Source organism: Galeopterus variegatus, unplaced genomic scaffold (assembly GCF_000696425.1).
Source record: "Galeopterus variegatus unplaced genomic scaffold, G_variegatus-3.0.2 Scaffold8337, whole genome shotgun sequence".
In the NCBI taxonomy this organism is placed as follows: Eukaryota; Metazoa; Chordata; class Mammalia; order Dermoptera; family Cynocephalidae; genus Galeopterus; species Galeopterus variegatus.
In genome coordinates this window covers 60,248-74,708 of record NW_007734448.1, presented here as the reverse complement: position 1 = coordinate 74,708, position 14,461 = coordinate 60,248, and the positions used below count along the sequence as shown (strand labels likewise).

At 36.9% G+C, this 14,461-nt stretch overlaps 2 protein-coding genes across 2 annotated transcripts; both read left to right on the top strand.

Annotated features, from left to right (window-relative positions):
• Positions 1-203: 203 nt before the first annotated feature.
• On the top strand, positions 204-1,133 carry LOC103608355 (olfactory receptor 7A17-like). Its single transcript, XM_008592802.1, has one exon. The coding sequence runs from the start codon at positions 204-206 to the stop codon at positions 1,131-1,133; it is 930 nt and encodes a 309-aa protein (XP_008591024.1).
• A 9,391-nt stretch (positions 1,134-10,524) lies between these two features.
• Positions 10,525-11,475, top strand: LOC103608354 (olfactory receptor 7A17-like). The gene has a single exon (XM_008592801.1). The coding sequence runs from the start codon at positions 10,525-10,527 to the stop codon at positions 11,473-11,475; it is 951 nt and encodes a 316-aa protein (XP_008591023.1).
• Positions 11,476-14,461: the final 2,986 nt, after the last annotated feature.

The following is a 14,461-nucleotide window of genomic DNA, read 5'->3' as shown; positions in this document are numbered from 1 at the left end:
CTTTGGAGAAAGGTTGAGAGTCAAACAGGGATTTCTAATCAAGATGGCAAAGGGGATCTACGAAAGGGTGGTAGACTTATATGCAAAATATAGAAATTGCTGTTTTGACTCTAGAATATAAGTGATAGTGTTTATTAACAGTGAGTAATGCGTGGTTCAATGTCATTATTTTTCTTATTTTTTTTCATAGTCATATCAAAAACATGGAACCAGGGAATGATACTCGAATTTTAGATTTTCTTCTTCTGGGACTTTCAGAGGAACCTGGACTACAACCCTTGCTGTTTGGATTGTTCCTGTCCATGTACCTGGTCACTGTGCTTGGCAACCTGCTCATCATCCTGGCCACGATATCAGACTCCCACCTCCACACACCCATGTACTTCTTCCTCTCCAACCTGTCCTTTGTGGACATCTGTTTCACCTCCACCACCATCCCAAAGATGCTGGTGAACATCCAGATACACAGCAAGGTCATAACCTATTCAGGCTGCATCACCCAGATATACTTTTTCATACTCTTTGGAGTTTTGGATGACATTTTCCTGACTGTGATGGCCTATGACAGGTTTGTGGCCATCTGTCACCCCCTGCACTACACAGTCATCATGAACCCCCGGGTCTGTGGACTACTGGTTATGCTGTCCTGGATCATGAGTGCCCTGAATTCCTTGTTACAAAGCTTAATGGTGCTTCTACTGTCTTTTTGTAAAGCCTTCGAAATCCCCCACTTTTTCTGTGAAATCAATCAGGTGGTCCACCTTGCCTGTTCTGACACCTTTCTTAATGACATGGTTATATATGCTGCAACTGTGCTGCTTTTTTGCGGACCACTCACTGGGATTCTTTACTCTTACTCTAAGATAGTCTCCTCGATTCATGGAATTTCAACAGCTCAGGGGAAGTATAAAGCATTTTCCACCTGTGCATCTCACCTCTCAGTTGTCTCCTTATTTTATTGTACAATCCTAGGAGTGTACCTGAGTTCTGCTGCCACACACAACTCACACTCAAGTGCAACAGCCTCAGTGATGTACACTGTTGTCACACCCATGCTCAACCCCTTCATCTACAGTCTGAGGAATAAAGACATAAAGAGGGCTCTGAAAAGCTTCTTCAGAGGAAAGCAATGAAAGGACCATTTTTCTTTCTTTTTTAATTGTGATAAAATATATATACCATAAGATTTGCCATTTTAACCATATTTAAACATACAATTCTGCAGAATTAATTACATTCACAATGCTCTGTAACCATCACCTCTGTGTATCTTTAAACTTTCTCATGATCATCTTAAACATAAACTCAAACATTTATTTCTAATGATTCCTCCACAGTGCCACCTACCCCCCAGCTTTTGACACCCTCTAATCTACTTCTGTCTCTGATTTAATTTTTTTTCCTAAATGACCCATGATAACTGTATACATTTACTGAGTGCAATATGATGTTGTGTACATTTACACAGTATGCAATGACCCTATCAGAGTATTTAACATGTCCATCAATTCAATCATTTGTTATTTCTTTGTGTTTGGAACATTCAGAATCTTCTCTGACATCTATTTGAAATTATGCAATAAATTGTTAACTGTATTCTCCCTACATTGGTAGAGAACACTATACCTCATTCTTTCTAGCTACAATTTTGTATCCATTGACCACCCTGTCTCTATTCCTCCTCCACCCCCCTTTTGCAGTGTATATAACCACTATTCTACTCTCTACCTCTATATGATTAACATTTTTTAGTTCCAAATATGAGTGAGAACATGGGGTGTTTTTCTTTCTGAGCCTGTCTTATTTCACTTAACAGTGTCCTCCCTGAACTAATCCATGTGGGTGCAAATGGCAGAATTTCATTCTTGTTTATGGCTGAGTAGTATTCCATTGTGTGTATATACCACATGCTCTTTATCCAGTCATATGTTGATGGATACATTAATTGATAGCATTCTTTCTTGACTCTTGTGAATACAGTGGCAATAAATGTGGGAGTACAGGTATCTATTCAACATGATGATTTCTGTTCCTTTGGATATATACGCACTAAAGGGATTGCTGGATCATATGGTAGTTCTATCGATAGTTATTTTGAGAAACCTCCATTCAATTTTCTATAACGACTGTACTAACTTGCATTCCCACCAAAACTGTATAAGAGTTACTCTTTCTCCATATCTTCACTGCAATTTATTATTTTCTGTCTTTCTGATAAAGTCATTCTAAATGGAGTGAGATGATATCACAATACAGTTTTGATTTGCATTTCATGAAGACTAGAATTTTTTCATACACTTGTAGTCCATTTGTTTATCTCCGTTTGAGAAATGTCTATTCAGCTAATTTGCCCATTGTTTTTTATTGTGGTAAAGTATATACAACACAAGGATTGTCATTTTAAGCATCTTTAGATGTACAGTTGCATGGCATTAATTTCATTCACAATACTGTGGAATCACTACCTCCACATGTTTCCAATTTTTTTTAACATTGTAAACAGAAAACCTTGTACCCATTAAACAATAACTTCTGTTATTTCTCCTCCTCAGTTTCTGGTGACCTCTAATCTACTTCTGTCTCTGAATTTTTTCTTTTTAATTTATTTTTATAACTGGCACATGTTAATTGTATATATTTATGGAGTACTCTGTGATATTTGGATACATTTACACAGTATGCAGTAAACTAATAGGGAACAGTCCAGCAATCCCACTAGTTGATATACATCCAAAGGAATAAAAATCAACATTTTTAAGGGATATGGGCAAACCAGATGTTATCACAGCTCTACTCACAATAGCCAAGATTTGGACCAACCTAAATGTTCATCGAAGGATGATTGAAGAAAGTCAACATGGTGTATATATACAATGGAATACTACTCAGCCATAAAAAGGAATGATATTCTGTAGTTTGAAGCAACATGGATGAGCCTGGAGGAAATATTGTTAAGTAAAATAAGCCAGGTACAGAAAGAGAAAGAGTACATGTCCTCACTCATATGTGGAAGCTAAAGAAATTGATCTCCTAGAGGTAGACAGTAGAATAGTAGTTAGGAGAGACTATTAAGAGGGCAGGGAAAGAGAATCGGGGAGTTGGGGTCAATGCCCATTTTTTAAATCAGAGTTTTTGCTATTGAGCTGTTTGAGTTCCTTCCATATTCTGGATATCAATCTCTTGTCGGCTGGATAGTTTCAAATATTTTCTCCCATTGTGCACATTGTCTGTTCACTCTTTCGGTTGTTTCCTCAGCTGTGCAGAAGATATTCAGTTTGGTGTTATCCTATTCATTTACTTTTGCTTCTGTTATCTCACATTATAACCAAAGGCCTAGAAACTAAAAATAGGGAAAAACCTTACCCAAATATAGCAGAAGTTAGGAAATAATGAAGATCAGAATACAAATAAATCAAGAAGAAAATTGGAAATATCAATAAAAGTAAGAGTTGGTTTTTTTAAAAAACTGAACAAAATCAACAAACCCATAGTTAGACTAACTCAGGAAAAAAAGAAACTCAAATATATAAAATTGGAAACAAAAGTGGAGACATTACAGTGGATGCCTCAGAAATAAAAAGGAATATAAATGATTATTATGAACAATTACATGGCAACAAATTTGATAACTTAGAAAAACTGGATAAATAAAAAAAAAATACAACTTACCAATCCTGAAACAGGCAGAAATAGAAAGCCTGAAGAAACCAATAACAAATAAAGAGAATTACATAGTAATTGAAAATCTCCCAAAAAGAAAAAGCTGAGGACCGGATGACTTCATAGCTGAATTCTACCAAACCTGCCAAAGAAAATTAATACCAATAGTTTTTACAGCAAGAGGAGATACTTCCCAGCACCTTTTATATGGCCAGATTCACCTTCATACCTAACCCAGGTAAAGACTCCACAAGAAAAGAAATCTATATGGCAATATCACTGATGAGCTTTGATCAAAAATCCTCAAAAATTAGTATTAGTAGCAAATTGAACTTTAAAACACATCCAAGCTTAGAAATCATGACCAAGGGGGATTTATCCCAGTCATGCTAGGCTGGTTTAACATAGGCAAGTCAATCAATGTGGTACATTGCACTACCAGATTGAAAAATAAAATCACATGATCATATCAATTGGCACAGAAAAAGCATTCAAAAAAGTTCAACATCCTTTTTGGATTGGAACTCTTGAATGTTTAGGTATAAATGGAAATTTCCTTAACATAATAAAGACTATTCATTAAAAAATCACAGAGATAACACTGCAATTAATGCAGGGAAACTTAAATTTTTCATCTAAAATCTGGTATGAGGCAAGGATGCCACTTGTATTCAACATAGCACTCTCAGTACTATCAAGAGCAACTACACACTGAAAAGAAAAAAAATTGTCCAAATCAGAAAGGAAGAAGTAAAATTATCTCTATTTGAAGATGGCATGATCCTACATGTATAAAATCTCTAAGGAATCCACCAAAGAACTGTTACATCTAATAAGTGAACTCAGTAAAGATGCAGGATATAAAATAATCATACAAAAAGTTATGAAATGCATATATATATACATAAATAACAAACCAGCTGAAAATTAAAAACAAACAATCCCACTTCTAATAACATCAAAATACTCATGAATAAATTTAACCAAGGAAGATAAAACACTATACACTGAAAAGTATAAAATATTGTTGAAAGAAACTGAAGAGAAAACAAATATTTCATGCTCATGGATTGAGAAGAATTACTATTGCAAAATGTCCATCCCATCCAAAGCAATATAGAGACGCAGTGCAATCCCTATCAAAATCCCAAAAGCATTCTACACAGAAACAAAAGAAACAATCCTACGTTTTTTGTGGAATCATAAATAAGACCCCAAATAGCTACAGCAATTCTGAGAAATAATAAGAACAATGTTGGAGCCATCACACTTCCTGATTTGAAATTATATTACAAAGCCATAGTATTCAAAACAGCAAGTTGCTGGCATTTAAAAATAAAAAGACACATAAACTCATAGAACAGAAAAGAGAATCCAGAAATAAATCCAAATATATACGGTCAACTAAGTTTCAACAATGGCACCAAGAAGATACAATAGGGAGAGAATAGTCTCTTCAATAAATGCTGCTTGGAAAACTGGATTTCCTGTATCTTACACCATACACAAAAATTAATTCAAAATGGATAAAAGACCTAAACATAAGACCTGAAATCATAAACCTAGGAAAAAAACATAAGGGAAATCTTTTTGCCATTGTCCTTACTAATGATTATTTGGATATCGAATCAAAAGCTCAGGCTAGAAGAACGAGAATAAGTGGAAGTACTTCAAACTGAAAAACTTCTGCAAAGCAAAGGAAACAATTGAGAAAGTAAAACGCAACCTACAAATTGGTAAAAAAAAATATTTGCAAACCATATATTTGATAACCAAGCTATATAAAGAAATCAGTAGTAAGAAAACATATGAGTATAACCTGGTTAAAAAATGGGCAAATGATCTGAAAAGATATTTGATCAAAGACAACATAAAAATAGTTCACAGGGACATGGAAAGATGGTGGACATTACTAATCATCATGAAAATGCAAATCAAAGCCACGATGAGCTATCATGTCACATTTGTTAGGATGGCTATTATCAAAAGGACAATAGATGACAAATGTTGGTGAAGGTTGGTGATGGGACACAATAACTAACTACATTGTATATTGACAAAATTAAAAAAAAAGACAAATAAACAAATGTTGGTGAAGGTGTAAATAATAGGGAACCCTAGTCCACTGTTGGTGCAGCCATTATGTAAGGCAGTGTGGAGGTACATAAAGAAATTAAAAATAGAATTACCATGTCACCCAGCAGTCCCTTTTCCAAAAGAACTGAAATCACCACCTCATACAGATACCTGCACTCCCATGTTTATTGCAACATGGTCACAATAACCAAGGCACTGAAATAACTGAAGTGTCTACTACTGGATGTATGGAAAAAGAAACATATACACAATGAAATTTTATTCAGCCTTAAGAAATAAGGTATTCCACCAGTGTTCACAACATGGATTGACCAGGAGGAAATTATGCTAAGTGAAATAATCCAGACAGAGAAAGAAAAATATTGCATAATCTCACTTAAATGTGCAATCTGTAAAAAGGTAAAATATGTGAAATATAAAAAATATTTTAAAACACTGGTTACCAAGATGGGGGAGGGGAGGATATTGAGATATAGGCCAAAGGATACAAAGGGGCTAATATGTAAAATGAACAAGTAGAAAGATCTAAGGTATGACATGAGGACTGTAGTTCATAATAGTGTTCAGAGGTTCTGCTAAAGGGTAGATTATAGTTCCTCTCACTACAGGAGGGAATGAAATTTGTTTCACAATTGTAACTATTTGCATATATAACCATCTATCTATCTATTTATCTATCTATATCCATCTATCTATCTATCTATCTATCTATCTATCTATCTATCTATCTATCTATCTATCTATCTATATCTATCATCTAACTTTCCATCTATCTATCAACTGTCTTACAGCATCATGTTGTGTGTCACAAATATACACAATAATATTTATTATTATTATTTTTTCCTTTCTGCTCGAACCAGTTTCCCACTGGGAAATCAGGTGTTTAGGGATTGGAATAACAAGAGGAAATTATGTCAAATGAGCAGATATAAGGATCTGTAAATATCTCCTCTGCCATTTTTCCTCAGAGTGTACAACCTTGAGCTGCACGGGATGTGGTTATTTCTTTTGGAATCCTAAGTCTGGCTAGAGGACTGTTGCTTGACTCTTTCCTGCTGTCTTGTCTGGGGACAGAGTCTTCATCTCCATCATCAGCTACCTAGGGAGGAATTCAGACTTCCACATGGAGACCTTCCTCTCAGAGACCCCTACCAGGTGAGTCTGAGAGCCCAGTATGTACTGCAGGAAAGGTTTGGAGAGAATGGAAGCCAAGAACATTTACCCGAGGTCACCTGAGATACAATCCTACTTGGCCCAGAGCCAAGAGATCGCTGCAGTGTTTGGATGAAAATTTTATCATTAGTTTATTTAATATGTTAAAAAGAGAAGTGTCATTTTGACTCAGCAATTCAGAAATCATTGATGACAGTTAACAGATGGGAATGGAAGTGCAGATGGATGTGACTGATGAAGGAAATGGAGGTATAAAGTGGTTATAGTAACTTTAGAATATATGCAAAGTGTTTTGCAGGTTAGGGAGCAGGAAAATAAGTATTACCTGTGGAGAGATGTGCAGTGAAATGAGGCATTTAAAAAATTAAGATGGGATGTATTTGAGCATGTTTCTGTACTCATTAGGAAGATCAGACCAATGGACTGCATGCAAATGCTACCTCATAACAGCAGTTCATGAAACATACATTTCACAGTATTTTCTCTCACATCAAGAATTCCCATGGCGGGGGTGGGTGGTGGGTAATTTTAACAGGTCAAAAGGAGAATCCTAAAGAGCTTTACTTTGCAATAATTTTGGAACCAGGAAGCTGAATATATTTTTGGATTGTCAGCCTTTTACTTTTCCTATTGAAAAGGATCTGTGCAAGTTCTTTCCTTTTATGTAATAGAGTCTGAGTGTGTTATGTAGACATGAACACACACAAGCAAGCAGCTTAAGAGTACATTATTAAATTATTTTATATGTACCCTTACTATCTATGCTACAGCATAATATTTTCATTTTTGCTTTATTTTTTCTATTCTAGTTAATTCTTACCAACATTAGTCTGACACCTAATGGGTCCAGATCTCAGATGGTGAAAAACAATTTGCTAGAATGTCCTTTGTACTTATTTTAGCATCTCCCTATTTCTTTCCTTTCCTCCTCATCAGCAGTTTTTGTGACACCACATTCTCTGAACTATTTGTATAATACCTATGCATTCAGCTACCGTTGCCAGCTCAACTAAGTCTGAGGGAGGTATGTATAACATTGCTACATCCTTCAGGACATTAATTGGGAGAAAATAGATGGATTTCTGTAAAATCAATACAATGATAGTCACACATCAAAAATAAGTGCATGTAAGAAGTGTACTATTTTAATGTGAGAATGTAGAAGAAATAAACTTAATAAAGTGGATGAGTCCAGGCAGTCCTGAAAAAGTACATGAAGTTTTCCAGGTAGAGAAGGGGGTGCAAAACTCCATGTAGACCAGTAAGTGGGAGTCCAAGCAGAGGGAAGCAAGTGTATAAAGGCCATGAGTGTTGATGCTGTGATGTCTGGTGAACCTGGAAGTCAAGTTAAATGTCTGGAAGTTCTATGTGGAACGGGGCACGGCAGTGTGATGGTCAAGCTTGTGGGTCCTTCAGAGAGAGTAGAGACTTGTGTTTAAAGCTTTTACCTGCTCATCTTTAAAAGTCTTCAACTTTCATACCCCTTGCACATTTTCTTCTGTGTATTGTGGGTTTACTCCCTTTGCTCACTTTTATCTTGAGTGTGCAATGTGTAAGATGCCTTGACACTACAAAGAGATCGTTTCTTTCTCCTTTGAATAAATTGTTTTTCGCTGTTGGGCCTCCAGGGGGGTGTAAGCAGGCTTGTTATGCCTCAGGACCAAGGAAGGTGTCCCTTTGTCACAATCTCTCAGGGGCCAACTGAGCTTGTTAGATCTTCTTCCCCCTCACGCACATTTCATTCCTCTCTCCTTACTGAGCAGATCTTATTTATTTATTTATTTGAATGTGGAGCACAATAAAATCTGTAAAAAGGGAGCCACAAAGTTTACATGTTTTTGAAACGCTTACCAACTAGAATTTGGGAACTATGTCTACATTTATTTTCAGGGAAAGATAATTTGATGTTGGTGACTTGCCTAATGTCCACTATTTTCTAGTGAGTGTGGCAAGAAGTGAGAAGACAATGGTAGTAACATGTCTTCAGGAGGTCAGAGTGTGTGTGTGTGTGCGTGCATATGTGTGTGCCTGCGTGCGTGTGCATGTGTGTGCGCGCATGCGTGCATATGTGTGTGCACGTGCGTATGTGTGTGTGTGCACGTGTGTGTGCGTGCGTATGTGTGTGCGCGAGCGTGCGTATGTGTGTGTGTGTGTGCGTGCATATGTGTGTGCGCGTGCATGCGTATGTGTGTGTGTGTGTGTGTGTGTTGTGGGGCGTGAGCAGTCCTCAGATCACAGGTGCCTGAGCTCATATGTTCCAAATCGCGACTCATATCAGGCAGTTGCCTGAATGCTAATAAGCATGAAAATAAGGAGGAATCCACTGTGATCCATGGGATGACTTTACAATTAAATACTGCATGATTCCACTTAAGTGAGGTGTCTGTAATAGTAGAACTCATAGAAGCAGAGGATAGAGGGGTGGTTGCCAGCTGATTGGCAATGGGGGAAATGAAGAGTTATTTTTCAGTGGGTTTAAAGTTAGAGATTTATAAGATGTATAAATTCTAGAGATCTGAACTGCAACATAGTGCCTACAGTTAACGATACGATATCATGCACTTCAAAATTTGTTATGAGGTCAATCTCATGTTAAGTGATCTCTCCACAAACACAAAACAAAACAAATAAAGAACAAAGAAAGATCAGGGAGGTGATGAATATGTGTATTACATTGATTGTGGTGCTGGTATCTGGGGACATTATGTGTCCAACTCCTGTAATTGTACATACTTAATATGTGCAGTTCTTTGCATTTCATTTATACCTCAATAAAGCTGTTTACAACAAAAGTGCAGGGAAAAGCATGTGCACGAAATACTTCTGGGCCTTGAAGTCTGAGCAGGAGCAGGGGGGCCATCTCACACCTCACAATACTCTGACACTTTCTCTTATGACCCTCCTTTTGATAACTCTTTCATCACTCTGGCTTCCATGATTTTCTAAAACAAGCAAAATCCCCAGGGCCTTTGCACTTGTAATTCACTTGCAAGGACCACACCTCCACAGGGAACCTCGTGGCTCTACAGTCCAGTCTTCCTTGAGTTTGCTGTTCAAATGTCAGCTTTTCTCTCTCTCTTGCCTGGACTCCCGTACAAGCAGCACTCCCATAAATCTGTACAACTTCTACATCAATTAATTTTTTTTTAAAAAAACACCAACATCTATTCTATCTTTTTCACCTGCCTTTCCTTTATCTGTAGTACTTATTACCATCTGACATGTTATATGATTTCTTTATCTGTTTATATTCTTTCTGCATCAGACATGTTTTTCAGCATGCAGTACTCATTGTCTAGGCAATGCCTGGGTCATGGGCAGAGCTCAATTTCTATTCCACAAAAATGTAAAAGAATTTGTCATTAAAATTATAGAATACATGGTCTATTTAGAACAAGAAGTTGAAAATGAATTTCTTATCTGATAGATGCTATGAATACCCAACAAGGATCAGATAACAAACACAAAATACAGAAAATCATTTCTTGACTGAAAAATACAAATTGTAACTTTTATACACTTTGAGTGATGCCCATTTCTTGGAAAAGTAGTCATATTGCTTTTGTTTTTCCTGGTAGTCCCCTCCACTGCATGGATCCAGGAAATGATACACAAATTTCAGAATTTCTTCTTATGGGATTTTCAGAGACGTCAGATTTGCAGCCCTTCATATTCTGGCTGTTCCTCTCCATGTACCTGATCACAGTGTTTGGAAACCTGCTCATCATCACGGCCATCATCTCAGACTCCCACCTCCACACACCCATGTACTTCTTCCTCTCCAACCTGTCCTTTGTAGACATCTGTTTCACCTCTACCACCATCCCAAAGTTGCTGCTGAACATCCAGACACACAGCAAGATTATATCCTATGAAGGATGCATCACTCAGATGCACTTTTTTCTACTCTTTGTAGGATTGGATGACTTTCTCCTGACAGTCATGGCCTATGACCGATTTATGGCTATCTGTCACCCCCTGAACTATACGGTCATCATGAACTCCTGGCACTGTGGGCTGCTGGTGCTGGTTTCCTGGATCATAGGTGTTCTAAATTCCTTGTCACAAAGCTTAATGGTGTTGGGGTTATCATTCGGGACAGTCTTGGAAATACACCACTTTTTCTGTGAACTTAATCAGGTGGTCCACAGTGCCTGTTCTGACACCTTTCTCAATGACCTGGTGATATATTTTGCATTAGGACTGTTGGTTGCTGGACCCCTTGCCGGTATCCTTTACTCTTACGCTAAGATAGGTTCCTCCATACATAAAATCTCTTCAGCTAGAGGAAAGTATAAAGCTTTTTCCACCTGTGCATCTCACCTCTCAGTTGTCTCCTTATTTTATTGTACAGGCCTAGGAGTGTACCTTAGTTCTGCTGCTACACACAACTCACTGTCAAGTGCAACAGCCTCAGTGATGTACACTGTGGTCACACCCATGCTGAACCCCTTCATCTACAGTCTGAGGAACAAGGACATAAAGAGGGCTCTCAAAAGATTCATTGGAAGGGAAACTAGAAAAGGACAAATTACACCATGACTGAAGATGTTCCCCTGATTGCAGGGATCAAAGCGTCAGAGAGAAAAATTGTGATTCGTTGAACACATTGTGAGATACAGCTTGCTCATTCCATTTATTTCCTGAAATTTCTATTTCTTTAATTTCAATTTCTGTATACAGTTTAAGTCACACAATTATATAAGCATTTTCCTCTCTAATATCCTAAAACGTTTCCCTTTGTCATCTTCTTCCCTTCCCCAATTTTTTCCCATTCTTGTATCAGAAATATTTAGAATCCCATTTACTTTATTGGAAAACATGGAATAGTTAAGAATAATTTGTCCTGCCATGTAATTTTTCTTTTGTGTGTTACTAAAATCATAGTCAAGATATGTGTTAGTCCATTGGGGGTGGGAACAACTAAAAAAAGTCCCAAGCAAATGAACTATAACAACAAAACTCCAGTTGGCTCTAGTGTTTTTAATACAATTTTGTCAGAGAGGAAAATCTGAGACCACAGTTTTTCACTTCTATGTTTATTATTGCTTTGTATCTCACTATCTGAAAATGTAGATTATAATGTACTAGAATGTTTTATAACTGGTAATTAGGTTTAATTTTTCTTGTTAGTATCCTGTTTTCATGCCCAGCTCAGTGTCCACAGTGTCTTTCATTATGACTGGAAAATGTTGATGACCAAATACTTGATGCCAAGTGCAGTCTACATTGAAAGACAAGCTTGAATAAATAGTTGATTTAATATGGTCTTAAAGTCAGACGATATGAAAAACCAACATTTCATATCATACATTGCATTATTATGCAAAACTATTTCTTTTTCACGTTGTTCATCTACTCCTTGGAGGAGGGAAGATTGATGTCCCTGTGTAAGGGCATTTAGTCATTGGGGTGAAGGGGTGGTTGATGTGGTTATGTTGTTTTATTGAATTATCTTCCTTTTTCTTCTGGAAAACTTCCAATTCTCCCTGTAAATAACAGTTTTTAATTTGCTCTAAACAAATTACCATCCCATATTGAAAACTTTCTGATACCTGCCAAAAGGAGCAGTGAATGAACAGCATCTATATCATCTATTAGGTGTCTCACTTGTACTCAGGATTCTCTTCAATGTTCATGATAGAAAGATGCCTAACAAGAGACCTTATATTCCTAACAAGAGACCTTATATTCTGGTTCAGTTTCTACCATGTGACAAGGGGTCACAAGTTTTCCTACAGAAACCTGCATGTCCTCACCATATCTCTTTGTTCCCTGGAAGGAAACATCAGCTTAGTCCCTTTATATGACAGATATCTGAAATAAACTTGAATAAAAGGATTCCCATGAATGCTGTTTTCAAATATCAGAACATATGCCAATCTATAATTAATAACAATTTATTGTGTGTTCTCAAATGACTAGAAGAAAGGAGCTCAAATGTTCTCTTCAGAAAGAAAAAATAAATTATTGGGTTGTGAAATTGCTAACTACTCTGATTTGATCATTACACATTGTATAAATATATTGAAATATAACTTTGTACTCCATAAGTATGTACAATATATATGTTCAATTTAAAAGCTAAATAAATTTCTTTAAAAAAAAGAAAAGAAAGAAAAAGGAGTAGATTGCTATCATTGCTCTCAGTTCTGCTCACTTTGATTACTGTATCAGAAAAGAAAGAAAAAGGAGTAGACTGTTAACATTGCTCTCAGTTCTGCTCACTTTGATTACTGTATCAGTTAGCTCTTGCTGTATAACAAACCATCCTAAAAGCAAATAGCTTAAATTAACCCCTTATTGCCAAATGGGATTGCATGGTGGAGAGCTCTGCTGGTCTCCTTGTTAATCTGTTTTCTGCTATGGGTAAGACATGGAGACTGTGCTGATATTGGGTGAGGTTTCTAATACAATTGGGACTTGTCTGTCTGTAGACTAGTCTATGGTGGCCTTGAGTAGTACTACTGGCCTCTACTTCACATATCTTCTCCTCTTCCAGCCAACTAGCCTGGACTTTCTTGTGTGGCTGAAACTGGGTTCCAAGAGACAGCAGCAGAAATGACCAAGGACCCTGAAAGCCCACAATCAAGTCCATCCTATTCTACTGGCCAGAGCAAATGAAAAATTCTAAATCCCACCCAAGACTTGAAGGATGACTCTTTCCACATCCATTACCAATAGCTGGATGATCTTAGAAAAGAAAGTGAGATTGGTATGGATATCTAATGCTGTACCCCACAGATATGTACAATAAATGATGTTTCAATTAAAAATAAAAAAAAATAAATGAAAAAGAAACAAAGAAAAGAGAGTGAGACTGACAGTGTGTGTTTAATGAACAGCTGTGGACATTTTATTCCATGTGGTCAAGCCACACCCACCCCCAATGTAAATATTCCTTCTCTGCCCCTTGCCTCCAGCCCCCCTTGCCTCCAGCCCCCCTTTCTTAGCAATAAATAAATATATTTCCTTCTAGATACCTCAACGATTCCAACGACCACATGTCTAACTCATTGATTAACAAGGCTTGAGAAATGTTACTCCATTTCCAACATTCATGGGATCCTCATGGATATATCCATTTTTTTTATTGTCCTGCTCTTTACCATATTCATAAGGGCTTTTAACCTGGTACTGATATTTGTTGGAGGTTTGTGGGAGGTATTCCTAGGACCAGGTGGTACTGGAAATACAAAAACAAACAAACAAACAAAAAAACATAGACACACAGGAATTTGAAAGGGGAGGGTGACTTGAGTTGAAATTCAAAATTTTCATTGTGAACATTCTGAAAGTGAGGCTTGAGGAGAGACAGAAGTCACTGGAAACTCCAAGGTCATCACAAGGGACAGCATGAAGTTTCCATTTTAGTGGCAGTCAGGTTTCATGAGTCTCTATTTATGCAGAACAAAAATATTAATTTTCAAATATATGATACATTATTATTAACTGTGGTCAACATGCAGTGCAATAGATCACTAAATCTTATTGCTCCAGTCTAAATGAAACATAGTACCCTTTGATC